Source organism: Pelecanus crispus, chromosome 11 (assembly GCF_030463565.1).
Source record: "Pelecanus crispus isolate bPelCri1 chromosome 11, bPelCri1.pri, whole genome shotgun sequence".
Lineage (NCBI taxonomy): Eukaryota > Metazoa > Chordata > Aves > Pelecaniformes > Pelecanidae > Pelecanus > Pelecanus crispus.
Window position 1 is genome coordinate 6,686,951 of NC_134653.1, and position 27,932 is coordinate 6,714,882.

The 27,932-nt window shown below is 50.2% G+C and overlaps 1 protein-coding gene across 1 annotated transcript; it reads left to right on the plus strand.

Annotated features, from left to right (window-relative positions):
- The first annotated feature begins 1,963 nt into the window (after window positions 1-1,963).
- On the plus strand, window positions 1,964-26,995 carry MICALL2 (MICAL like 2). Its single transcript, XM_075718623.1, has 17 exons — window positions 1,964-2,106; window positions 8,988-9,036; window positions 12,639-12,780; window positions 15,287-15,447; window positions 16,129-16,250; window positions 17,201-17,872; window positions 18,085-18,260; window positions 19,132-19,207; window positions 19,525-19,640; window positions 20,147-20,296; window positions 23,066-23,121; window positions 23,629-23,752; window positions 24,354-24,444; window positions 24,821-24,894; window positions 25,242-25,356; window positions 26,333-26,379; window positions 26,471-26,995. Exons 1-17 carry the CDS (start codon window positions 1,964-1,966, stop codon window positions 26,563-26,565), a joined length of 2,409 nt encoding a protein of 802 aa, XP_075574738.1. The 3' UTR covers window positions 26,566-26,995.
- The last annotated feature ends 937 nt before the right edge of the window (window positions 26,996-27,932 follow it).

Genomic DNA, 27,932 nt, shown 5'->3' on the forward strand with positions numbered 1-27,932 from the left:
GCACGGCAGGGGGATGCACGCTGCTAAACAAAACAGTCTTTGGGACTTACAAAAAGAAACTCCACAAATGCATTTCCTAAACCCACTGCATGCCCTTTATTTCTCACCAGCCGCTAAGTTACCTGATGAGAGAGGATGAGAAGGGCTGCCCATCGTTAGGCAGTTGTTTTTTTGTAAATTATGCAAATTTTATCAATCTAATGAGAAGGTGGTGTGGAAATGAAGCGGGACAGCTCAGCTTTCAGGGCTCCAGCGCTGCAAGTTTCCAACTTGCAAGAAAGCAAGCATCTGTTTCAAGGGAGGGGAAAAAACCAACAATTTTGAGTTAATCCAGCATTTCTTTTGGTTGGTCCCTTGGTACTCTGATTAATTTTGAGTGCAGATGTTTATGCTTTCCTTCACAGAATACACCCAGTACTTAGGAGCAGCCTCACCGTGCCGTATTTCCTCCTTGGCACACCGTTCTTGTTACGGTTGTGCAGCAACACATGCTAAGGCCTTATTACAAGGGATTCCTATAAATGGCATAAAGGATTAATAATGTATTTATAACACAACTTTGTTTTAGTATAAAGTGATCTATAAATTCGTAATAAATGTTTTATAATGTTTTTGTAGCCTGTTATAAATGATAAATGGGAGACTATAGATGCCACATCAAATATTCATGCTGCATTGTGTGCATTATTATGCCGTTACTGTTCAGGAAACCATTAATAATAAAGTGAATGGAGATGTAAAAGTTGCTGACATGCCCAGCAAGCCATTTATAATGAAATGTATAATCCTTACCATAAAGTAAATACATTGGCCAGTGATTGTTGATGAAATGGAAACACGCTGAATTATTTGTGAGGTATTTATATATTAATGTATATTATCCATATCATGTCATAGAAATGCCATTAATATATGTATTATTAATTATTTTAACCTAATTTATAGGCAGCTCTTAAAGTGTTACCTTGTCTCTTCTGCAGTTTTGTCAGCCGCAGGAGATCTGGCGAGGTGGTTTATGTGACGTGCGTGCCGCGGGGCAACCGTAATGAATTGGCAGTCGTGGTGCTGGCCCCGGCCGTGGCCAGCCCAGCGGCGCAGGACCGCAGCGGGCGGCCGCCTTTTTGGCTCCTCACCCCGCCACCCCGCTCGTGCCCCTCTGTGGGGAAAGGGATGATGGCCGGCGGCCCCCATGCCACGGCCGGCCTTCCCTCCTTCCCTCGCCAGGATGAGGCCTCTGGGCGCCATGCTTCCTCCTCCCCCATGCCACGGCCGGCCTTCCCTCCTTCCCTCGCCAGGATGAGGCCTCTGGGCGCCATGCTTCCTCCTCCCCCATGCCACGGCCGGCCTTCCCTCCTTCCCTCGCCAGGATGAGGCCTCTGGGCGCCATGCTTCCTCCTCCCCCATGCCACGGCCGGCCTTCCCTCCTTCCCTCGCCAGGATGAGGCCTCTGGGCGCCATGCTTCGTCCTCCCTCCTCCTCCTCACACCTCCCCTGTGCGGCTGCACCTTCACGAAGGAAATCTGATTTTATTTTTTGTTTGTTTGTTTATTTATTTTGTGAGTGGGTGTGAAGGAGATTTCCGTTGTCCCCGCGGCAGAAGCCCAACGTGTGGGATCCCAGGTCGCGACAGGGCCATGGCGGGAGGGCCGGGCCGCCCCGGCCCCTGTGCACAAGCAGCCGCCCCCGGCCACACACGGCGCCCGCCCCCGCAGGACGGCCGGTCCCCTCCGCCACACGCACGGTCCGGGCCCTTTCCCCCCGCTCTCGGCCAAGCTCGGCCCCGCGGCGAGGCGGAGGGAGGCCCTGAGGGGCCGCCGCCCGCCCCTCGCCCGCCCCTTTCCCCGCCTCCTGCCCGCCGCGGCCGCCGCCACACGCCGGCAGCCTGCGGCCGGGCTCGGCACGGCGAGGGGCTCCCTGCTGCACCGCCGCGCCTGCCGCCGCCTCCCCCCGCCCCGTCGAGGCCATGGCGGCCATCCAGAACCTGCAGCTGTGGTGCAAGCAGCAGTGCGAGGGCTACCGCGATGTCAGCATCACCAACATGACCACCTCTTTCCGCGACGGCCTCGCCTTCTGCGCCATCCTCCACCGGCACCGGCCCGACCTCATGTGAGTACCCTAGCCGGGCGTCGAGGCCGGTGCGTGGGCTGCCGGTTCGGAGGGGCCGGGACCCCCCCCGGCAGCTGAGGGCCCTCGCTGGGCCGCGGCCAGCCCGCCATGGAGCTGCGGAGCCCGGGCCCTCCGCCCGCCGTGGGACCTCGCCGTCCCCGCCGGCGCAGCCCTAACAGAAGTCCCAGCTCTTTGGGAGATGCTGTGGGCGCCTGGCTGGCCGTCGCTGCGAGCTCGGCTAGCACCCACGCTGCAAATCTCTGAGCGAAGAGCTTCGCCTACGTGCTTTTTTTTTTTCCCTCTATCATTTTTCTCCTTTCTTCCTTCTGTGGCTGAAGTATAAATACTTTAAACGCGTCCTTTCCATTACAAAACAAGTTCAGGCACCGGTTTTTGCGAAAGCGTTTCCTTCTTTGCTGTTTGTGTTTGCTTAGGCTGGGCTTTCCTCGCTCAGCCCGACGGCTGCTCAGCTGCTCGCGAGTCAGGAGGCGAGGGCTATTTAAACAAAATACAATAGAAAGGCAGGGCCCGGCAGCCGCTGGATTGCTGAACATCGCTCCTTTTTCCCATCTAGAGTTTTGTCTGTGGGAGACAAGGTGTTTCCCAGCCCTTGCTGGCGCTGTTGCGGTGCCCTGTTGGCTTTGACCTGTGCCTGCCCAAATGTTAATGTCTGGGAAGGTGAATCGCCAAAGGGAGATGTAGATCCTGCTTCCTAGTTTTGGGGGTTTTTTCCCCACTTCTGGGCTCTTTGGACTGGACAGGGACATGTGGCTGGACATGTCCACTGGTCATGGACATAAATCCATCCCTGTCCACACTCGCAGGTGAGGGGGAAGGTCAAGGCAATGGAGCAGTGTGAAGATTGCCCAGGAGTTGTTAAGTGTTAGGCCTCTCCTAGTCAGATGTGTCCAGGTGGAGGACCAGGTTGGGTTTTCTGTACTGTGGTTTTCCTCCTGTTCCTTCAATTCTGCCTTTTGCCTCGTGCTCCCAGGACAGCCTGCCGCTTGGCTTTGTGTGCAGAGATCTCCCTTACAGCTGTCTGGCTTTTGGTGGAAGCCCAAGGAGATGTCCTCTTGCTCTCTCTCCTCTGTTGTTTTGAAACTTGGAAGAGGCAGGAGCAGGCTTGGGCAGCGGGAGGTTCAGGCACGCTTTCTCTGTAGTCCCCAGTGCTTGGGCAGTCACCATGGTGTTGCTGTGTATGGCTTCCTGACACACTGTCCTGTCTATGTGACTTCAGATATTTCCTTTCCTTCCTTTGATTCACAGTCCCAAAGATAAAAAATACCAGGGCAGAAAGGCTGACGTGACCAGGAGGTGCTCGTAGAGGGAACGTGACTGCTTCCTGGCCGACTGCAGCTGGCCCATCCGGAGCATGGCTGTAAACAGGGGCTCAGCAACTTGAGAGCTAGAATAATCCTGTTGATGAGTTTAGTGGGTTGTTTATAATCCTTGAACTGTGCATCAAGGGTTGTGGACAGACAGGTCTTAAATAAGTTCTCCTGTGCTGAAGAGGGAAGATGTTCCTTGTGGCATCTCTCTGTTCCCATTCATTTTCTTTTATGATGGAAATTCTGCCTGACTTTATTCAGCACCTTACAGAAGCTCTTTCTGACTTGGACCAGCTCAGCAAAGACTGCCTGAAGGTTAAAGAAAAGCTTTTATCAGTGACCTCCCTCGTCGGTGTCAGTCGTGTAATGCAGGAAAGCACCAAGCGTACCCTTGGCTGGGCAAAGTCCTGCTGGAAGGAAATTATGCTTTCAAGTGGTTGGTGGCCAGGGCTGCCGGGTGTCATGTGTCGGATCCCGTGGCTGAATACTTGTGCAAATTCTCCATGTATCTGTAAAAGCTTCTCTGAGTGTTGGTGGTGCAGGAGCCACCAGCAGAGAAGTGCGGCTGGGTGCACGTGTGGCTCTGACTCCTGCTTCCCAGGGGCTTCAAGCGGTTTATCCTCAGCTCCTCCCCTTGCTTCTAGCAAAGATTCTAGTTGAAGATTAAAAGCATCATACTGAAAATAAAACTGGAAAAGGATAATTGGTGTTCGGAGTACTCGGTGTGTTTGCAGCAGCTCTGCTATATAAATCACTTGCAGAACATGATTCAGTCACGGCATCCAAGTTTTGCAACAGTGTGTTTTCCGTCTTGGTTTACACAAATGAGATTCTTGGGCTGAGGAGTGCAGGGGATTTCTCCTTGCAGGAGTCTGAGAAATTCCCAGGAAAAATTCAAGCAATTACAAAACATGGTCATAATCACAGGCTTCTCTTGTGGGGTATGTGGCTCAGAGGACAGGCTGGTGGGGGTCTCCCCCCCTCTTCCTGTTTTCTTGCTGGAAAACATATGGAAAGTATGATAACTTCTCTCAAACTTGGCTGATGTCGGTTTGTATGCTATTGGTGAACAGGGCAGGCTGTGTAAAATCAGAAATGCATTTCCCACGCACTTCCCACTCACCCAAGGATGCTCTGGGGGAGTGGAGAAGCATGCTGAATTACCATGGAAATTCATTTCTCTTTTGTCCCAGCTGAAGAGTGCTTCATAGCCAGCCCTAGCCAGGCATGCACACTGTGTCTGGCAGGTCCCAGCCCGTTTTCTGGGATGATTGCGGAGCCCTGAGGCTCCTCTCATCACAGGGACATGAAGCCTCACTGCAGGGTGGTGGGAGGCTGAGGTCGGCAGCTGCCACGTGTGATGATGATGGCTGTGCAAGCTCTGGCCACGGTTTTAGTGGCCTTGGCCGGGTAAGTGAGTTAGAACAAGCAGGGGAGCTGTGCACACTCGCTCAGATATTAATGCCAGATGTTAAGGAAAGGTTTTGATTAAGCTCCTTCTTTTTGTCCAGGATCTTGCTCTTTCCCAGACTGTGAGCTGGTGTTCAGCTCAGTGTTCTGGGAATTGACTGGTTCTGAAATCCCCCTTGGCAGCTGAGCAGCAGCGGGTGCCCATTCCTCCAGCAGCATTTCCTGGGCCACTGTCAGCTCAGCGGGGCAGGATGAGGCCGACAGTCACCGATACGGACAGGGAGGGCCCCGGCCGTGCTGAGGACGGGTTGCCCGCAGTCTCCATCTCCTTAGCAAAAGGCTGGGATGAAGCAGAGCTGCCGCTTGCCTGGCCTCCGCGCGGTTGTGGTTTGTGTGACAGGCGTAGGCGAGGGGAGGATGGTTCTGGGGTCGGGGAGTCTCGTCTGTTGTTAGTCCCCCAGCAGCACACTGCAGCTTGCCAGCAGGACCAGAGCAGTGTGGAGCAGGCATTGCTGAGAGGAGGTGGAGCACATGGAGGACATCTTCCACCTGGGATTCCCAGCCCTGTCCCCTCTCCCCAGGTTGTTCACACCTCCAGAAAGAGCACAGCTGAAAGGTCCTGTTCCCAGCAGAGCATGCTGGATTTGAACCTTCTGTTCAAGGACTGTGAGCTGGCAAAGGGTGCTTCACTCTTCTTCAGTGATCCTTTTGACTGTGCATATCTTATTGTCTATAGAGAAAATAGTACAAAAGTGATGAAAAGCAGAAGCTTTTTTGGTACCATCATGGCTCTGGGATTTTTTTTTTTTTTCTCAGTCTGCTCCAAGGGCAAGTTTCCAACCAAGTTAGTGCTTGCAGCAGCAGCAGAGATTTCTCCTGTAGAAGCACATGTGCTTGCAAAGGACCGTGGCGTGCTTTGCGAGCACTGGGTCTGTGCAGATGGAGCAGTGGGCAGTCATGGAGATTCATGGACATGAGAAATGCTCAGCCACTTTTTGCTAAGAGAAGGATTTTTTGGGGAGTTAAAAACTTCACTTCTATCCCTGTGCTAGTGAACTCCAATCTGTTTTGTTTCCAGCACTGGAGGCCCTCTTTTGGGTCAGGTTTATGTTTCTCACCTCTTCCAGTTAATTCAGTTGCCTGTTGTTTCTCAGTGGAGAACTCCTACTTCTCCATTTGTATTAGCTTTGCTTTCTTGGGATTACATTGGTCAGAGGGCTTTGACATTCCAAGATAGGAGATGCACCAGCAAGATTGATTTCCAAAAGAAATATTGTATGTAAGCAGTTCACCTGACAAGCCAGGGAAGGAGTGATGCTGAGAGGGCAGGAGACTCTTGAAATGACCAGGTAACCTGGTTGTTCGCACTCCTTTGGGGAACAGAAGGGAATTTCAGACATTCACCATGAAGAGATTCCGGTTTTTAGGTCTCTGTTACATGCCACGCAGTGTGAAGCTGCACACACACTACCATAGCAAACAGCATTCAGCATGGCTGAAGGCCACTGACTAACAAGAAATAGGTAATTCCAGTATGTTATGTCTTATGTGTCAGTATGACCGAGGAAGCTGGAGCTCCCCTTTGCTCTTGCAGGTGTTTTCCTGTGTTCAGGATGACCCTGCTGCTGAGACTTTATTTGGGAACAGAACTGGGAGTGAGGCAGAGCTGCAATCACCTCCTTCAGCTGGCTCTTTAAAAAGCTGATTTTCTTGCCTGACACAAACCAGGGTGATTGTATCTATTGTTTCACTGAAACTTTTTTGGCTTGTGATTGTTTTTGTTGCTCTTTTTAATCCATTGTCTCAGGGAAGGAAAATCTCTGGGCAGGAGCACTGCTTGAAGAAAAACCTCTGCAAGTCCCTTTGATTTTGCACAGGAAAGAGTATGTGATTTAGAGGTGGGATGCGCCTTGTCTTTACATGCTTCTTGGGGGAGTTGGGTCTTATCTGTCATTCGTTCTCTCCTTATCTCACATAGCAGTACCAGATTGGGGGGGGGGCGGGGCAGGGCAGGGAGGAGGCACAGGCTGTGGCATGATGGACAAACCTGTTCGAAGGCACCTCTCATTCATAATGTAATGCTCCACTTCCTGTATGAAGCAGGTAAAGGACCTGGCTTGCTCCTTGCTGTTACAAGTCATGGAAAAAGTTCCCCTGCTGCGATACAGATCATGTGTTTGTCTCATGAATAGGTCACTGCAAGCCAGCTTTGCCCTGGCTTTCACACGGTTGTCCTGGCTCCTCTCAGAGGTGAGGGACTGGCTAGCAAGGGGAGGTCCACGTCGGTTATAAAGGTGCTACGTACAAAAATGCAAAGTTGGTGCTGTAGCCTTTTCTGTTTGTGGTGGGTTTGACCTTGGCTGGATGCCAGGTGCCACCAAGCCGCTCTATCACTCCCCTCCTCAGCAGGACAGGTGGGGAGAAAATGAGATGGAAAAAAATCCCCCAAAACCTCGTGGGTCAAGATAAAGGCAGTTCAATTAAAAAAAAAAAAAAGCAAAAGCAAAGGCTGTGCATGGAAGCAAAATAGACGGAAACAAAGATTTTTATTCTCTACTTCCCATCAGCAGGCGATGTCCAGCCAGTTCCTGGGAAGCAGGACTTCGGTACCTGTAGCGGTTGCTCTGGAAGACAAACGTAAATAACGAATGTCCCCCCTTCCTTCTCCTTTCTCTTAGCTTTTACTGCTGAGCCAACATCAGCTGTCCTGGCTATGTCCCCTCCCAAGATCTTGCCCACGCCCAGCCTACTCGTGAGGGGGGGAAAATGTTGGAGAGACGGCCTTGATGCTGTGCGAGCACTGCTCAGCAGTAGCCAAAACACTGGTGTGTTATCAACACCTTTCTAGCTACCAGTACAAAGCACAGCACTATGAGGGCTGCTGTGGAGAAGATTAACTCCATCTCAGCCGGGCCCAATACAACTCCTTATTCCATACCATTTGTGTCATAGTCGGTTTTGTGTTCCTAGTTTAGCTTGTGACAGTCAGTTTAAAATAAAGCTGATGGTGGCTGTTCCCTAAGCAAGGGACACGCTCTGCTATAGGTGAGAAGGCACGCTGTGTTGCAGCTCCACTTCCAGTACCATAAACTCACTCTTCCCTGGGCTTTCTTGCCTGTCCTGCCTGGTCCCAGTTTCTGAGTTGCCAGCACAGTGCAGAGAGCGGTGGCATCTGGGTTGGACCAGAGACGGGGAGAGCAAATCTGGGGAGAGGGGAAGAGGTAGGTGATATTCAGGGAGAGTAGAAAGGAAGAAGGATTGTTGATTTTGGCTTGTAACTGCAAAAAGTAATTGTCTCTTCCTTTTCAGTTATTGGTTATGATTACAAATCTAAAGTGACAGCCATAGGGAAAGGAGAATAAGATTTATACAGGCAACTTTGGTGTTATCAGCCACAGTATTGTGTTGTGGGCAGAGGTATTTCCCAGGCAGATTCCTGGTGCTGGTTTTGTGGAGCCCTGCCAGAGAAGAAAAGAGGATTTGAAACCAGAACTTGTGTGCTGGTGGAATCAGCAGCTTCTGAGGTGCGTCAGAGAAGCGTGTGATACGTGCAGCGTCTGAGGTATCCGCGCCTCCTTGGGGCTGTGAGGTCTCTCTGTGTGGGGACAACTTGCAAGATGGGAGAAGAGCGTGGATGTGACTATTTGGGAAGTACTTCCAAGGGAGAGAGTGTTGCAAATCTGGCTGGCAGACATCAGTGTATCTTTTTGAGGTGGGAGAGGACCAAGGCCTTTTTCGGGGGGAAAAAACCCCACCCCATGAGTTAGAGGTTGCTCCTGGCTGCCTCATCAAAACCTGTGAATCTGCATGGGATGTTTTGGCATCAGCACGTCCTGTCCGCGGGAGGCTGCGGGAGTCAGCCCTGCAAGGGTAGATGTGCCAAAAATGTGTTGTGCTGCTGTGGGCAGATGGCTGTGCCTGCTGCGTCTCCTGCATGTCTCTGTCCTGGGAGGTGCAGCAGGTCTGTGACTGTCTCGGACAGGATCTGCCACACTGCTCCCTCCGGAGCGTCTCTGAGAAGGCAGGGTGGGAGGAGGTGCTCTGTCCCCTGAACCAGTGAGGCTCAGAGAGGTTCAAGAAGCTGGTAGTGAAGCAGTTTGCTCTACATTGCCAACCTGAGATTTTTCTCTTTCTGTATTTCAGAAACTTCAACTCCCTCAGTAAAGAAAATGTGTACGAGAACAACAAGTTGGTAAGTGACTTTTAATGTTTTACTTTTGGTCTAGTCTATGACCTGGCACCTTGCTTATGTGGTGTAGTGACAGAAACCCTGCAGATGCAGTGGGCGGAGTGTGCCGTATTCAAATCCTTTGCTTTATTCTGCATGCGTCCAACCTTCTGATTTGAACGGCAATGTCCAGGCTTGCTGGCTGCTTGAAAGCACCCTCAGACTACTCACACTTCTTTGCTGGCTGCACAGCGATGCCTGTGTCCAGTGTGTCCTGTGGCAGCAGGAGCTTGGGCAGAGATGCTGGAGGTCAAGACATGGGCATGGACATGTTGAGTACGTGATGCTCCTGAGGGATGGAGCAGGAGCTGGGAGGTAGCTGGTGTGAGAGGGGAAGTGCAGGAAGTCTCCCCCTACTTCTGCTCATTCCCGATACAGGGAATCAAGGCTGCTGGAAGGTGGAGATGTCCTAAAACCTCATTGTGCCTGGACACTTCACTCGAGGATGGGATTTGAGTTTCTCTTGTTCTTTCCACGAAGAAGGTAGAAGTTGGGCAGGCCAGCCCCCTTCTGCACTGAGCTTAGTGCTCCAAGGAGGGATTTTTTCCTCCCTCTCTCCCTTGTAAAGACAGAGGGAGTGGATTAAAGTGCTTTTTTTCCTTTGACATTGCTCCACGCAGCTTCTTGGCTGCTTGGCAGGAGCTCTGGATGTGAACCACAGCAGCTTACTCTTGTCTGGGCTGGAGGAATGACATCCTCTGATGCAATGAGTCGTCTGAGGTGGTCCGTGCCTCCGGGAGAGCTAAACTCACCACCCCATGCTCCTTAGCTTCCTCTCCCCTTCGGCCCCAGCTGTGTTCGCAGTGCCTGTGACGGACCCCCCTCTCCTCAAGCTGGGGCTGCAGTATGTGAGTAGTTACTCACACTCTCTGGGGTTCAGCCCTGCACGTTCCTCTCCTCTAGGTGAGGTTCAGACTGAGCGTTTTTGCCCATGAGGTTTGCTGTTCGGCAGGCATCAGGGCCTCTTCGCCATGGACAGTCATCCCAGCCAGAGTGCTGTGAAGTTCTGAGTGTTCCTCCTTCCCCAGCTGGGCTGATGGTGTCTGCTCTGCTGGCAACTTTGCTTGTCTCTGGGAAATGAGCTGTATGAGCCATTTTATTAATGAGCTTTTATTAATGAAAAGCTTCTTTGTGCCTCTCATAAAAAGAGTTGCTCCCTCCTTTGTCGCAGCCTGTGTTTCCCTCCCTCTCCTCCCTCCATTTCTTGGTTTCTTTTATGTCCTTTATTTTGTGCTCTCTTCCTTATTCCACCTGCTGTAGGAAGACTTGTCTGTGTTGTGCTTTCACTGCTGGTGTGCTGCTGCCTTGGCTCTGCCATGACTGGGGCTGACTCCTCCGTCTCCCTGTGGGCTCCTGGACTGGCCTCCCCCCTCGGACTGCTCTCCATCCTAGCTCCTACACTTTCTTCCTCTGGCTGCCCTTGTGACATGAGTGGGTCTGATTTCTTCCAGCGCTATTCCTCTGCTATTGTTCAGACCCTCCTTGATGCCTCACTATTCAGTAACTTCTTTTGAGGGGCTATATTATTCAACTAAAAATATCTTGTTTGGGCTGCAATTTGCCACCTAAGGTCTTCTGCTGAGGAAGAATGTGTCACTTCTCAAGTGCTAATAAAAACAACCCCAAACCCTAGAAAAAATTCAGTTGGTGGCATTTTTTTTTGCTAAAGATTTCAAAAATATTTAAAGATGAGAAGATTTCTAGAGATATTGGTTCTGGTTCTTTCAGTGCTAATGGATGGTGGTGTGGTGTAGCTGATACAGTGGTAGCATGTGTCAGAGGAAGGCTGTGCCTGGCCAGCTCAGATGGCCTTGAGCATATCACTTTGGGTCCTCTATGCAAAATGGAAGCAGTGACACTTACCTCCTTCATAAAGCACTTGGAGCTGCACTGATGAAAAATATTATGCAGAAATCGTATGTTGCTTCTTTAAAGGTCAGCTTGGGCAGACAGGTAGAGGAGAAGGGCAACTGGGCTATGTTAGGTGGTGATCTTGTTGGATCTTCAGGCAAGAGCGGTTCCCAGGAACATGAGGATGCTGTAGGCACAGGGAACACTACATCCTAATGCTGCTCTCTGCATTGCTCCCCTGGTTCTGGACAAACCAGTTGTGTGCATAGAGCATCCTCCTCTTTGTGGTCCCAGCAGCCCCTCACACTTGTCCTATGCCTTTTGCACTGGTCTCACCTATGGCTTTATGTGGTGGGAGGTGGCATGGCCACTAGACTGCACAGCAGGAATGTCCAGCAAGAAAACTCCACTGGTCAGACCAGTTGTGCAGCCAGTGCAATGGGGAACGCTCCAAAGAATATATTAAGTACCAGGTTATGAGGCAGGCGAGTGCCAGGCTGTGCTGGCAGCCAGGATGACGCACTGGAGGTAACTGGCTGAAAGCATGTTTAATGTCAGCACAGTTACATTTTTACTGGGATACCCGATGGAAAAAAATGGTAATTATCTTGCTGGAAAATAATGGCTGTTTGTTTCTTCTAAGCAGGAATAGTTGGCTTGTACACCAACACTGTTCTGTGTCTGTGCCAGAGGTCAGATGCGGAGGGTTTTAATATGTTCGAATCTTTCTTTAACCCTTTGGCTATGGGGTTCAGCAGTATCCTTCCTTGTGCCTCCGCTCCTGCAAGTGCTGTTTTCCTTTGAAAGGGCATGCTCCAAAGGGCGAGGCAAAGGATTTTTTCCTATAAGCCAGGAAGGAAGAGGGCTGAAGAAAGTCCCTAAAAAAAGCCCTACACTGAGCAAGGGCGATGTTGCTTTTTGGACGTTGGGGTTTTTTTGTCCTCTAGTAAAGACTCTCGTTCAGAGGCAAAAGAAAATAGCTTTTCCCTCTTTTACCTAACTTTGATCCTGCAGTTTCAAAGCAGAGGGGACCACAAAGAGGAATATTTGCCCCAAATGCATGTTAGGCAGCATGGAAATGGTTAAGCTGGAAGGGAGCTAGGTATCAGGAATTCTTCTGCATTATTCTTCTCTTCCCCCTCTCTAGTCTGGGAGAGAGAGCTCCCTCCTGAAGCCCACAGTTTCCCCTTTTTCAGATGGGGAAGAGCAGGCGGTAGGCAGGAAGCCTTAACATTTGCACAGCACTTGGAGATAGAAAGCTGCCTGCAAACACCTACCAGCACACCGTTAATTGGGGAGTGCTCCAGGTTGGGCTGGAAGCCTGGAAGCGAGTCTGCCAGCCTGGACTGACACATCCCCTTCTGCCAGGCCTCGCTCTCCGCAGCTGTGCATGTCCAGATAGAGGCAGGCTCAAGGAAGAGCAGGGGAAGCCCAGGTGAGTTCCTGTGCAGTGAGCTATGGCCAGCTTGCCAGGCCAGATTTTTGGCTTCCTGCCTGAATTTCTCAACATGGTGGCTGGAAGCCATGACTCCGTTGGTTCCTGTAATGGCCGTACGATGTAGGAGTTAAACTGGTACAGCTGTTCCCCAGTAGAGTTATTATTCTAGTGTGGCTGTTTGCAGTGGAGTTTCTTACTTCTGATGAGGAGCAGCTCTGCTGCCTGGGCTGGACAAGACCCCCTTTTTTTTTTTTTTTCTTTTTTCCCCCTTCTCTAGGCATTTCGAGTGGCAGAGGAGGAGCTGGGGATCCCAGCCTTGCTGGATGCAGAGGATATGGTTGCTCTGCGGGTACCAGACAGGCTGAGCATCCTCACCTATGTTTCCCAGTATTATAACTACTTCCATGGACGGTCTCCTAGTAAGTACCATATTCTCTGGAGGGGTGGGAAGGATTGGGGCTTAATTTTATGCTTTCCCTTGCCTCCTAACAAGCCTGGAAAAACAAAACAGACTGCACAGAGTCCTTTTGGTACCAGAACTATTTCAGTGAAGGATCTGAACTCTTTACACACCGGCCTACAGTAGCACCAGTGCTTTTGGAAGGGCACAGGGCTGTGCCTTGTCTTTAAAACTAGTGCCTTAAAATTTAATATACAGTCTAAAATTTCTTACGGTTCAACCAGACAGGAGTAGTTGAAGGTTCCCCTCTGTGGTCCCCACCTCAGCTTTCCTTTCTCAAGCACCTCCATCCCTGCTCCAGTCCTTGCCACACAGGAGGGCTGGTGAGAACATGGAGTGTAACAAGGCTGAGCTTGCCTGTGAGGCTGTGCCAATGTAACAGCATCCACGGTAGGGCTTGTACAGCACAGCAGTGCTGATACAAAGAAGTAGAAGAAAATGACCCCCTTAACTGACATAATTGTGATAGCAAATTCTTTCAAACATAAAACAGGCCACAGAGCTGCCAAGGCATTATATTCAGGTACTGGAGAGTTTATCTGGGCTCACAGGAGCATTATTGTAGGCTTGGTTTATATTTGGCTTTAAGCTCATACAAAATGAAATAATACGATAAACCAATTTCACAGATTCCTCCAGAGGAAACTTTAGAAAGTGGGACATGAATGACTTAACTGGTTAAGGTGAATCTAGATGGAGAAGACAGATAGGTATTGAAAATGTCCTACATCTTGGAAAGAAAGCGCAATTCACTCTGAGAGCTGCCTTTAATGTCTAAACTCTTCCCCTTTCTCCACCTCTTTACACATTTAAGCATGCTTTTTCTCTCCCTCTACAACCTTTTCCCTCCCCTCTCTTCATTTTTTATTTCTTGTTTTAAAACCATTCTGATTGAAGTCATACAAATTCCATTGCGTTTGTGCCAAGTGGTGGGAATCTGGGTCAGTTTGGGGTCTTCACCCTCTCCCCCCCCCAGCATCTTGCCTACCACGCCACCAAGCACAGCACATTTTTATATTCTCTAGTGTCCCACAAAACGCTCTGGTTGCATTCCTGTTGCTGGGGTGAATACGCGTGTCTGAAAATGAGCCCAGCCAGGAATGTGCCCTCTGACACCAAGCAGACTCCTAATACCATAGTCGTGCCCTTCGAATGGGCTCCAGCAAGACCATGAAATAAGCAGGACACAGGAGGCCAGAGGGGGCCAGCAGCCAATATTTTATTGAGGTCAGGTATTTACAGAAGAGCAGAGCTGAAACCACCCAACTTTGTGCTGGGCTTTGAGAACTTGATAAAAGGCACGAGTAGGAAGTGAGGGGGCAGCCTAAGTCTAAACTGTTTGCTGGGTCGGCTGTCACCAGTCCACTGGTCACTGTGGTAAAAGAGCCCTGGGTGTTTATTTGGATAGCTTGCTTTCTTGAGAGAAGACTGCCGGGAACTGGGCTTCCTCTCTGCTCCCTACACCCACCCAGACTCCATCTGTATTTACTGAAAAGGGTATAATCTCTTTTCAGATGGGTGGTCATTTAATTGGTCGCTCTTCAAGCAAATCTGTGGCACAGATATCTCACAAGGAACACAGAGGCATCTCATTCAGAATAGGAACTGGCACAAAAATAACATCCCTGTGAGACAGATGAGGGGTCAAGTCTGTAAAAATTGTGCATGAAGCCTTATTTCCCAGGGAAGTCTCCCTGCACTTCCCAGAGCACAGGGCATCATTCTTTGCTTGGCTGAAGTGTGTGGGGATTCTCTTTTCTCCACTTGTGAATTTAGAGGGTTTCTCTTTTATATGCAAAGAAGAGAGGATCGGGCATTTGCAGGCTTCTTGTGGCAAGTCCTGTTGGTTTCTGCATCAGCGCCATCATGGCACCTCCAAGTCTCTTGTCATAGAATTACCCATTTTTATTGGTCATTTTTTCATTTGACAAGCCTGTTTGCTCCATGAGAGTCCCAGCTGGGATGTGGGGTGGACACCCACAGGAGTGAAGGTTCAGGGTGTGTAGGAATTCTGGAGCACAGCAACCTGAATGAAGCGAACCCTCCATGCTTCAATTCCTTAGCTAGCTGTAATACCTAACAGCAGTGCCTGTTTCAGTGGTGATCAATTCCAGCCAAACTGTGGGCCAGGTACAAACCCAAGGTCTTGTTCAGTCCATTGACCGATGGTGTTTTGTATTTTTCCACTTTTTCATTCCCCCTCCTGCCCATGGAATTCCCTCAGAAGAAGAAAAATCAGCAGTTTCAGCTACCAGATGATTCCAGCATATGTTGGTAAAATTCACTTAGTGACTCTTGCCCCTCACTCCACTACAGAACTGCTTGTGAAGGAAGCCTGTGTCCCCTTGTATGCTTTGCAAGTTATCCATCAGGCACCTCTGGATCTTCTTATATTGTAAATGACTCCTAAGCTCATGGGTTTTCCTTATGTTACCTTAAAATCTTCCCTTCTTCCTTTCTTCCAGTTGGTGGCATGGCTGGAATCAAGCGTCCTTCCTCTGAACCTCAGGAGCAGCCTCTTGGGAAGAAAGTCGTTTCAGAGCCTCCTAAGCCAGTACCACCAAAACTGCCTCCTGCCCACCCGCCAGCCAGAGCTAAGCCAAAAGAAATCCCCCCAGTCACCACGGTAGGAAATGTGTTTTGGGGTGTTCTTTAAACCTTAAATCTCTTCAGTGAGCTAGAGAGTGTAATGCTAGTTCAAGGCTCCTAGTGGTAAGGACTTAGTCCCTAAATTTTCTGCTCACTATGGGGGATTTAATCCAGAGGTCTGGGTACTGAACAGATTCAGGTGGGAGTCATTGGAAAGCCATCAGGCAGCTGAGATTTATCTAGTGGCGAATGGGACATGGGTGTCTTAGGACACACCTGTGCTGTTCCTAGGCCTTGGGGATGGAGATTTTTAACAGAATATATTATTTTTGCTAGAAAACATTGATTAAATTCTTGGAAATAGTTTCAAAGCAGAGTAGGGACAAAAACAGGGTGAAAGAAAGGAAGCTCCTCTCTCAAAAGGGTAAGGATGTTTCCCAGCTAATTCAAATCAGAGACCTTTGCTCCTCAGTTTTCCACAGACAGACAAAACACCTTGGTCCTCTGGCTTTGTGGGAACAAGTCCCCCTTACTCTATCCTCCTGAGGGCTGTTCCACTTCGTTTGAACACAGGGTTAGTGGGAGCAGGGATTTTCTGGATATCACTTCTCTGTCCCAGCCAACTGGCTGTGCATGTTGAACTCTCACCTGCCTGGGACATTCGTAGCTGTATGCAGGGCCACGGTGCTGCCTGCTCACCGACTGCGTTTCCCCACAGAAAGGGGTCCTGGCAGAGAGCGGGAACTTCCCTAGCAGCAGCTGTGGTATCTGCGGGAACCATGTGCACCTGGTGCAGCGCCACTTGGTCGATGGGAAGCTCTATCACAGGAACTGCTTCAGGTACAGCTCTTCAAAGTGGGGGCACAGGCCTGTGGGTCACAGAGGGGCAGCCTTGTTCCTTTGGGACTGGAGAGAGAGTGGTGTGAGGCACTCAAGGTGATGGAGGACTGTCGTGGTTTAGCCCCAGCCAGCAACTAAGCACCACTCAGCCGCTCACTCACTCCCCCTGCCCGGGTGGGGTAGGGGAGAGAATCGGAGGAGTAAGAGTGAGAAAACTCCTGGGTTGAGATAAGAACAGTTTAATAATGGAAATAAAGTAAAATAGTAATTATAATAATAACAATATAACAATAATAATGTACAAAGCAAGTGATGCACAATGCAATTGCTCACCACCCGCCGACCGATACCCAGCCAGTTCCCGAGCAGCGATCACTCCCCAACCAACTCCCTCCAGCTTATATACTGAGCGTGACATCATATGGTATGGAATAGCCCTTGGGTCAGTTTGGATCAACTATTCTGGCTGTGCCCCCTCCCAGTTTTCTTGTGCACCTGGCAGAGCGTGGGTGAGCTGAAAAGTCCTTGACTAGCATAAGCAGTACTTAGCAACAACTAAAACATCAGTGTGTTATCAACATTATTCTCATCCTAAATCCAAAACACAGCACTATGCCCGCTACTAGGAAGAAAATTAACTCTATCCCAGCTGAAACCAGGACAAGGACATTTTTGTCAGAGTGGAGGCAGCCTGGCCCTGCTCTTGGCCCGTGCATAGGGGAAACTCTCTGCACCGGTCCGTTTTCATCCACACCTCTCCTACTTCAGGCTGTGCTATCAGCAGCTCCTATTTTGGTGCCTGAGGAATGTGCATGCGGGGTCTGCTCACTGCCAGTTTGATACCTTCACCCTCCCTGTGCTGATGGTGGAATTGTGCCTGCACTCTCGGCTGTGTGTTGATGGCCTCCCAGTGCTCTGGAGGATGTTTTCTGAGACTTTTGTATCTACAGGTGCAGGCAATGTTGGAACGTGCTTCTTCCTGGAAGCTACAAAGCTGGGCCTGAGCCCGGTACGTTCATCTGTTCCAGCCACCAGCAGCCAGACAATGTCCAGATCTCTGGTCTCGGCAGCACCGGGAACAAACCTGAGAGTACCCCAGCCCCTACTGCTGCCAGGGCGTTCCAGAAGGCAGCAGAACCAAAGAAACCGGAGCAGGTGTTGAAGAAACCCAGCCAGGAAGGCCTTGCTAATTCAACCAAGCCATCTGTTTCATCTTCTGGAAGCTCTGGCTTCAAAAGTGTAAATACTCCGTGGTCCTCTTCAGCTGTAAATAGATCAGATGACTGCAAAGGTACCCCATTGGGAAATAAAACAGATCACCGTGAAGGTACCCCGTCAGGGCCTCTTTGGGCAACCTCCACAACAAAAACACAGCAAGCCCGAGAAAATTTTTTTCAGTCATTAGAGTCGTCCAGCAATAAAACCTCTGACATTAAAAAACAAGTCCCTTCTTCTCATGGCCCTGGTAAAACTGCCTCTGCCAGAACCACTACTGAGGTCAGGCCAGTGAATGCTGAGAAGGCTCAGGCATGTAACAATATAATACAGGCTCTGGCTGGATCAAACACCTCTCCAAACAGGCCAGGAGGACTCAGATCCACTGACTCCTCAGCATCCAACAGGTAAGTACTACTTCTCTTTCCCTTTTTACTCCCAAGATGATCCTTGGGATAACTTGGAGAAGTCCCTGCATCTTTCTTCCTGTTTCCCTGACTGCTTTTGTGGCTGAGATTTAAAGACATGTAGAGGGACTCATCCAAGTCTTTGGAACAGAGGCCAATAAAAAGGTCTGTCCTTTCAAAAAGACTCACTAGATTGTTTTTTTTTTTTGCAGTGGCAAGTTTTCTCCCACCAGATCTCAGTGGCAGAGTCCAGCTCCAAAAGCACAACCCAGCAAAACAGGGTATACAGCACTAAAACAGGAGAAGATTACAGACCCTCTGCCCAAGAGCCAGGCTGCCAGCAAAGCTGTTGACTCTGTGCACAAGCCAGAGCCGAAAGGCATCAAAGGTGAGGATGACTGATTCACATACAACCCTGCCTGGACACAGCATGCCAACTTTATGCCTTTCTCTTGGACCAGTACAACGAATATGTCAGTCTCCTATACTTTCTGTCTGTACCACCACATAAGGGTTTTCTGAGTTCTGGGGCTCAACACATCTCCATTTCTCCCTGTGCAATTGCTCCCTCTAGCATGGTGAGTTTTTCTTCTCTGAGGATCTCCAGGTATTTGAAGTTGTACTAGCTGTCGTGAAATGTTGGGATCCTGGTGGATTTCAGAGGCTTAGGTAGACTTTCCCAGATGGGAGACCTTACCAGAACTTCAGGATGATTTTGTGATTGCAGCTGGGACTCGCCCAGCCTCCTTGTCTGTTTTGAACAAAGCTTCCACCATGGTGGCTGAAAAGTGGGCTGAGGGATGATGTTCTGGGGGGTACCCAGTGTCTCAACCACTTCCAGATGGCCTGTCTTCTTTTGGGCCAGAAGCAGTATCTGTCTGCAGTTTGCTGTGAGTGTGTGGGTGTTTTGTTCCTGTCCCCTGCTTCCTGCCCCATCCTTTGGTCTCTGAGATCTGAGCTGTTTGTGTTATATTGCTGCCAAACACACCTGTTCATTTACACCATGGCTGTGTTTCTGTAGCTGTGTAGGTTTTAAAGCATTTGAGCCAAAAGGGGCGAAATGCCATGAAGGTTATTTACTACCTATTGTATATGAATCTATCCATGTTAAACTTGTTGAAGTGGTGCTTGGTTGCTGCAATAACATCATAGTATCTACCCGAGTGCATGGCTTATCTCCTAAGATCCTCCTGAGACACAAACCTGGCTTGTTTCTTTTTATTGGATCTGATATTATCTTGCAATGTCCCTTCCTTTAGGAAGCATGAATGTTGGTGAAGACAAGTCTGAGAGCCCAGCGGATTGGAGATCTCTGTTGAAGCCTGTAGTCAGCAAGTGAGTGTCTTGGAGCTGATGGGTCTCCATGACAAGTGAATGGGGATGTCCATGTCTGCAGCTGTGTTTATTGCTGCAGGTCTGTGTGCACATAGGAGGGAAGACGACCTGTGTTTTAATGCTTCCGTGTTCAACAATTTGATGGAAGAGGCAAAGGCTTTTATTTCTGGGGAGGGAAGGCGTATTTCAAATCGCTGGACTCTGATTAGAAAAGTGTGACCATCCCAGATGGAGATTCAGCCCAGGATGTCCAGAACACTTCTGTGGACCATTCTGCCAGAGGGATGGTTTCCTACCTTTGTCTTTCTTCTTTGCAGAGACCAAGGTGGCTCTAAGAAACCTACTGATAACTCCCAGGTGGGAACAGGGAGCCCAGCACACAAGGAGACAAAGCCAAGTCCATTAGTTGTCCCATCAGCAAAGCTGGACTCTGGTATGAAGGATATAAGCTTTGCCTTCATTTTGCTAGTCAGGCAGGGGACAGGCATTAGTGCTGCAAGGCACATGTAAGGAACATGTTGGAGATGGTGCCTGGCTTTCAGGGATTTTTGCTCTCTGCACCTGCTTTGGCCCTGTGGTGCCTTTATTTGGAGAGCCTTCCTTCCCCAAGGAGAGGGACTCGGTCTTCACAGGGTGCCCTTCTTCTGCAAGACAGCTAGCAAGATTTCACTTACTCTCTCTTGCATAAACATGTAGTGGTGAGAAATCTTGGTGATAGTTACCAACCATTTATTTTTCTCCTCCACCCTTCTCTCATTCTCTGGCCTTGTAATTGGTGGGTTTTCCCTGTTTCCTTTGGCCTCTCTCTTCCTAGGACAACTAGGATTAGAAATGAAGGTGCCTAGTGGCAAGTGCCAGAGATGCTGGGCAATAAAGGGTTTTTTATGAGATGAGGGTTGAAATTTCATACCCAAAACCTGTCTGTGCTTCTTAATCCAGCTTCATCTGGTGGATTCACGAAGAAGTTGTTGATCCCCAGCTCAGATCTTATCAGGAGCTGTCAGAATTCAAAGCAAGGCCGGGAAGACCCTGGGGGCTCTGCCAAGAAGGAGGAAGAGGGCAACCAGTTGAAGAAAAGCACTACCGCATGTAAGGTCTCTTCTGCCTGCTTAAAGGCACTCTCTCCTCTGCACTGTCAGGGGACAGCCTGAGTGGTCAGTATGGGAGATGTGTCCCCAGATTTTCTGTGGCTAAGCCTGTGTCTGTTGTCACGGGGGAAAAATCTCTGTCATTACTTTTTATTAGCCAGCTTGGCCTGAGCAAGAATCAGCCAGGCCAGAGAATTCAGTGGGAAGGGAAGAAATTAAAATGCGGATTTGTGAAGGTCACTGCCCTATCATTCTTTAGTCTCAGAGCTATGAAGAGGACCATCTCCTAATTCGGGGAACTGGGAATCTAGTTGATGTCTCTGTTCTGCTCCAGTTGAGTGGCTTTGGAAAATGAAAGGAATGCAGAGAACTGTCAGCCAGAGACTTCAGCTGGCAGGACCCATGGTAGCAGCAGCCAAGGCTGCTGCTTCTTGGACATTCAAAGATGTCCTGACCAGTTCTGACCAGTTTGTCCCTCGCATTAATCCAGTTTCTTACTCCTGTCTGTTCAACCACAGCTTTACTGTATACCTCTCTCTCCTCCTTTGCCCAGTTGTCCTTCCTCCTATGTATCCCACCACAATGCAGGTGAAATTTCCTGGAACTAACGTGATGTTTGCTGTTGTCCTGTTTGCTTGGCTTGTTTGTTCTCTACTTTCCTTACCCCATCTGGCTCTGTCTTATCTGTTTGGACTAGAAGGTCCTCACAGCACTGCTCAGCACTGACTCTGGTGTTTGTCTCAGAGCAAGCAGAATGGGTCCCGATGACTCAGTGGCCTCATGCTTTAATATTTATTAGCTGGTTCCAGCATTGTCCTTAGCCTGCACCTCTGACAGCTACAAAGCGTTCAAACTCCAATTGTGTTGTTTATTTTAAAAGTTTAGCATGCCTCCACTGCCAGCATTTGCTCAAAACTTTCCATCTCCTTTTTCTTCAGACTCAGCCACAAGGTTCAGCATTACATCTACCCCAGGAAGTGAGCTGTTAAGATAAGGGAGGCTGGATTTATATCCATCTTTCTAAAGCTTAATGATTGCTGTTGGGGAGTGCCCACTATGGGCAACTTTCCCAGCAGTCTCCCCCCATTTTCACATGTGTGCAACTCTGCCATCTGAAAGGCTGTTCTCTTGGCTGCTGTCGCTTGGCAGCCTGTGGATTAGGGACAGACTTGTTGCTCCTCTGTATAGGTCTATACCTCAGTGGTCAGAGAGACGCTGTGAACAGTCAGCTACCATTCCTGCCCTTAATCCTGTGTGTGTTGCATGGGGCTGTGGATGGTGAGCATTTCTATAGATCATTCATTTTCTTTGGTGTAGGTAGCGTTTTCTGTTGAGAAAGGAGGTTCCAGGGTTTTCTTGCCAACTGTCCTACTTCCAGTTTGTAGGCAAGCAGCCAACCATCCTGTGCCTGTCAAGACAGAACTAGGGGATATCAGGGGATATCAGACCCTGAGCTGGTCAGGAGAGTGTCGTTTTACTAGCTGTTCCCCTCCAGTGACCTTGATCTTCCCATGATCAGTGGTGCAGCTTTCTGCCTTGGTTGGAGGTGCTGCAGAGATCACTCAGAAGGAGCGTGGAGATGCAGGGCTGAGCTGGGAGAGGAAGGTGTTGCTCAGGCAGTAGCAGCAGGCTGCTCATGGCAGGCCAGGTCCCTCTTGGAGGAACCTTTAAGAGACGTGCGAGTCGCAGGTAGTGTACAGGGCAGCAAACCAGCAGCATCCAGAGGGAAGAGTACCCTAACAAAGGCCAGCAGTGCAGGGACAACACAGCTGATTGTCACATCCAGCATCTTCTCCTTTTGCACTCTTCCTAGAAAATAGAGCAAGGGCTGGGCAACTGGAGAGCTGTCCTTGAGCTCTTCCTCGAGTCAACACCAATTGCCAGAGACTCTCAGGGGGCTCTCCTAGTCTGTCCTGTCTTTTTCCTTGTGTGTGCTAAGCCTGCACCGCTGCTGCCTTTCTTACAGCCCTGCTCTTTACTAGAGTTTTCCTTCCTTATCACATCATCCACGTATGCCTCTGTTCTCTCTCTGTGGTAATTATCCAGCCCAGCCCCTCGGGTATCCGAATACCTCACACTCTTCTGTAGTTATCCTTGCAGCACAGTTGGGCAGAGGAAGCTGAGGCACAGTGGAACAAATAGACTTTGCTTAAGGATTGATTTTAATAGGTGTCCAGGGCCTAAATAATGCTGTGTAGTGGGGCCTAAGGGACTTCTCACCTAGGAAGTGTTTTGTGGAAGGAATTGAACCTTAATTTCCTGAGACCTATGCTAAGGTCCCCTGGACCATCTTTGTTTCATTAGTATTTACTGATACTACTTTGTACAAGAGCGCTAGAGGGGCATTTTTAAGTGTTACCTGTGACAGTAACCCAGTATTTCTGTTCTATCGTTTGGAAGCTTAATAAGGGGTAGCTTTTGCCCCAGTAAGTATCTTGGAGTTTTAACAAGATGGTGAATGAACATGGAAGTCAATATTCTCGGGTGCAAGGTCCCAAGTCACACCCAAGTTTGGTGACTGCCTATGCTCTGGGGATGAAAGCAGCACCCTGTGACTGGAGGGTATCTGAGTGTCCAGCCACGAGGAGTAAATCGGGCTGTGCTGTTTCCTGCTGACACATCTCTCGCCTTAGGCGTGCCGATGCATCGTCAGTGCCCTCTGTTGGGTGGCAGGGACCTGTTGTGCTCTCTGGTGGTGTGGGCACTGTCCAACACCACAAAATTATTTAGTTTGTTGTGGTGTTCTTTGTTTTTTTTTCCTCCCTTCTAGTTAAACCCTCTGTTCCGAAAAGCATCCAGAGCCCTGAAGCAGTGTCCCCAGCGAAGGTATGGCTCGACACCAGGTGTCATGGAAACAGGCTGGGGTTGTTGGGTATCCTGCTGGAATGCTTGCCCAAATATATCTCATTTTGTCTTATTGGGAGGGTTTGTATGAATTCCCAAGGAAAGGGTGAAAGGCTCTGGGGCAGAGACAAGATGGAGAGACTGCAGGTTATCTCCCATGCAGGGGGACAATAGAGGCTGGAATAAGACAGAGCCAAACAAAATTCTGGTAGATGTAGCCTTCCCCAACAAAGGAATGGGAATGTCTGTGGATTAATGAGTGTGGGTAGATGTTATCACTCACAGTGAATATATCACAGCGCTGTAATGTTGCAGTGGCCACCGCTCCATTGCGAGCAGCCAGCTCTGCATCTCTGCTGACTTGGCTTATCCAGGACATGGCTCTGCAGCTGGGCTCCTTCTATCATTTCCCATCTCTGTTGGGGCTGTGACCTCAGCAGGCAGTCTGAGGGCACTAAGCTGTATTTATTCCTACATTTGTTTCTCTAGCAGCACCCAGACTACCTGCCTGAGGAGAAAATCCAGGAGAAGGTGCGTGACATCGAGAAGCAGCTGGATGAGCTGGAATTGAAAGGAGTGGATCTGGAGAAGCAGCTGCGTGGCTGCGAGGGAGGTAAAGGAGACTGGGGTCCAGCTCTGTTACAGTGGGAGGTGTGAGGCTTATGTCCTACCCCTGGGCTTTCTTGACTCCATTTCTAGGAGCTCATGCTACATGTGAGACACCAGGTTGCCAAAGGTACCTGGTATAGCAAGATAAAGCCCTGAGAATTTTGAACCCTCTCCGGCTGTTTCCTAACCTATTGTTTGAGCAAGGTCTTGTGTTTACTTGGCTGAAGATCAGGGAGTTTTGGGAGTGGAAAGCTGCTATTGATCTGGCTTTTGGAACCTAAGCCAGACTGGTCATCGTGGCTGGCTCCAGTTTCGCAGGGCTTAGTGAGTTCATTCTGAATGTCAGAGTTGGGCCAGCCACATGGAAGATTATCTGGGTGCCCTGTGACAGAGTATCTGTGAGCAGCTTCCTTGAATCTGCAGGGGGTAGTCTGCATCCTTTCCCTTGTACCCAGGAGTACCAAAGATGATCTGTTTTCACTTGGGGTTGGCTATGGCTAATGTAAGTTATGCTAGGCTCTCCCTCAAGTGATTGTGTGTTTCAGTCAAGGGGAACTGAACTAACGCAGCTTCTGGAGGTGTCTTGCCCTTTGTCTCCTTTGCAGACGAGTCTGAGGATGCCCTCATGGTGGATTGGTTCAAGCTGATCCATGAGAAACAGCTGCTGCTCAGACAGGAATCGGAGCTGATGTACAAGTAAGTACAACCAGAAATTCATCCACCTGCTTGTGCACTTCATCTGTGAGCAGTAAGCAGGGAAGGATAGGGAGCATGACAGCCCAAAAAATAATGTGCCAATTGGTGGGATAAGGGAGGGCTTGAGGACATCTCTGGGAGAACTGCCTGAGGTATCAGCTGATGGGCCTTTGAGCACTGATGAGCACCCAGGGTCTGTGGTGAACTTGTGGGGAGGGAAACCTTATAAATGCAATGGAGGAAGATTTGCCCGGGACCCACCAGCCCTTACCCAGGTGGTGGGCAATGCAGAGATGAGGTTTTAGCATGATATGAGAAGGGTCCAGCCCTGGGGCACGGAGGGGCAGTAACTCATCACTTCTGTGGTTCTTTCCAGGATGAAACAGCAGAAGCTGGAAGAACAGCAGTGGAACATTGAGACAGAGCTGCGACACCTCATGAACAAGTCAGGTAAGGACCAGCGGGTGCACTGAGAGTCGTGCTGGCCCCTGGCTGTGTGGAGCCCTCCACTCTGCGCACCAGCCCTGGGATGTCCTTCAGATCTGAATGACGCTGCCAGGGATCGCAGTTTCTCTGGGGGATCTCTCCTGACTGCACTGTCGGGCTGTCAGGTGCAGGCTCCCTGTAACATCCAACTCACCTGCACTTTCTGAGGGGATGCAAGATGTGCCCCTGAGTGTGAGGATAATAAAATTTGGGCCTGTGAGAGGGACTTGCTGGAGCAGGGTGGAGGCAGGAGCCACAGCGGGGAGATACTCACCTGTAGCTGTGAGATGGGCTTCCCTTGTCTTGTGCAGAGGAACTGAAGACACCCAGGGAGAAGGAACGAGAGGAGGAGCTGCTGAAGTCATACCTAAACACGGTCAATGATCGGAATAATATTGTGGAGTGCCTGGATGAGGACAGACTCAGGTGAGGGCCCTCAGATGGTGGGAGATAAACCAACACCAGGTTGCACTTGCTCCGCTGCCCAGGCTGTAGGGGTGGATGAATGGCTGTAATCCAGACTTCTGCTCCCTGAGAGGTGGGTGGTGACCTGTCATCAACCATCTTGTCCTAAATGCTGCTGCCATTGCTTGCTTGGCAGCTGTTAGAAGCTGAGATCAGGACCGCAGCCATGTTCAGTGCTCTCTCAAGCTAACGCTGCTCTGAGGACAAGGGCTGTGAAAATGGAGAAGGCAGGGGGAAGAGAGGGAGAGGCTGGAGGTGGGGAAAAGGGAGGCAGCATGGGAGCTGCAGGAAGACTCTGGGAACATGAAGCCAGGAATGTGTTCATCTGCTGCAGCAAGTGAAAGAATAACTGTAGCCAAGAGTTGGATCCCCCCAAGTTCAAAGGAAGACTTCTGTGTCAAGTAGCTGGGTTTGTGCTTCCTGTTGCTGAGAACAGCCTCTGTTTCTTGACCTCAGGGCACCAACTCCAGCTTGAGCATTCTAGTAATGCCCAGGCTTTTGGCTCTGGCCTTGCCCAGGCACGAGGAGATAGCAGTATGTTTGTCCCAGATGCAAGCACCTCTGGCAAGTGGTATCTCAACCTGGTGTCTCAACCTTTATTCATCTCCTCAGGTGTGGTGTTGTCTCACAACTCGGTGAACTCTGACGATTTATAGGCCAGCTCAGGGAAGGGGCCTCCCTGCTGCAGTGCTGGACTGCCACAGTCTGGAAATCCCCACACAGGCCCTTGCTTTCAAGGGAACCAGATGCAATTTGCTAATGTCTAAGACTCCCCTAACTGTGGGGTTCTTTTTTCCTGCACCCTTCTCGGGGTGTGCTATGGAGGTCGGTCATTTCCGACTGGGGGAATGACAGTAGCTTTTACATGTTTTTCAGTGTCTACCACCTTATCATGAAACACAGCAAAGTTTTCTAATGCCATGCTGTTCCATTACAGAGAACAAGAGGAGGACCAGATGCTGGCAGACATGATCCAGAGGTTGGGTAAGGGCCCGTTCTACTCTTATGGAGCAGCACTGGGTGGCACTGGGGCTGTGGGTCTCAACCTGCTCAATGTCTGCTCATTGTCCTGCAGATGGATCTCTGGAGAGCCAGGAGCCACAGAAGAAGAAGAACAAGTTCCGCTTGTCCATAAGAAAGCAGAAAAATAAGAATAAAGCGCAGGAGTGATGTTCCCCTGCCCAGCGGCCCAGAGAGGGATATCAAAGGGATGTTCCTTTCTTGCTGCTACTTGCCTGGAATCGTGCAGGACTGTGATGAGGCTCCTCTGCTCTCTGACATGGAGACTGCAGGTTTGCGGACCAAGGGGACTGTGAATCCCCTCTGGCCTTGGCATGGGGCCCAAGGACACCTTTCCCAGAAGATTGACTTTTAAGACTGTTTTCCTTCTTTGGATGTAACTCAGAACTGGCTTCAGCCTTGTTGGCAGCTCAGGAGGCCAGAGCTCAATCTGCCCATCCACTGCTCGGGTCATTACAGTCCTGAATGCAGGAGCATGGCACTGCATGTTGCTCCATGGTACCCCAGTCATGCCAGCCAGGGCTGTGCCAAGGACACTGCGTTGGTCTGCTAAAGGGCGGCTCTCCCTCCCTCCCTTCCTCCCTCCTTCCCTGCATTTGCTGTGTCTCTCTGTCCAGGATCAGAGACCCAGAGAGGGACGTGCTTTGGGGCATAGGAGATGGAAGGCCTCCCCCTTACTATGTCAGTGCAAACTGGAGCTGCAGGCTCTTACAGCCAGGGCAGGCAGAGAGCAGAACCACCTCTGTATCTATGGGATGGGATGTCCTCGACCCAGAGGGGTTTCAGCAATAGTGCTCCATTTCAGAGCTCCTTTTGGGAGTTGCAGTAAGCTGGTTTCTCAAAGCCATGAGGGGTCGCTCACTGCTTTATTCCCTCTATGGCTGAGATTTGTAGCTTCCTTATTTCTCTGACTGCACAGCGAAGCAGGGTTTTCATTGTCTGTGGCCCGTCCCGCTGATATGAACAGAAGTATTCTTTTAACAACCTGGTGCTAACTGGGAGTGGAAGGGAGTTAATGGGTTTGCCTCACCTGTGAGTCTTCTGCATGGGATCAGTATTTCAATTCCTGAGGCTCTGTCCCTGGGCAGCCAGTGCCCTCAAGGGGTGCTGCAGTTTGCCTTGGTGGGACCAGGAGAGTACGAGCAGGTCCTGGGCTGTTGGCAGGGAGTCTTTCTACTCTTCCTCAGTCCAGAGTGACTGCAGCCAGACACCTGCCCTGTGTGGCAGCATCCTCTCTTCCCAGACAACCTGGGGAGCAGGGAAGGAGACAGGCAGGGAAAGATCACGATGCCTCTAGCTCTGGTATGTGCCGACTTTGCTCCTCCCTCCAAGCCAGGTACTTTGAGGTTTCTCCAGGTCTTGTTCTCCAGCAGGGCCTGGGATTTTGCAAGGAGGAGGTTTGCTGCCCGCCGTGCCTGGTGGCAAAGCAGAGGCGATGCGTCCCTTACCCACGAGGTGGCAGTGGGACACTCTGTCCCAGGCAGCCTGCCCTGGGCACCGCAGGGGTGTGCTGGGTG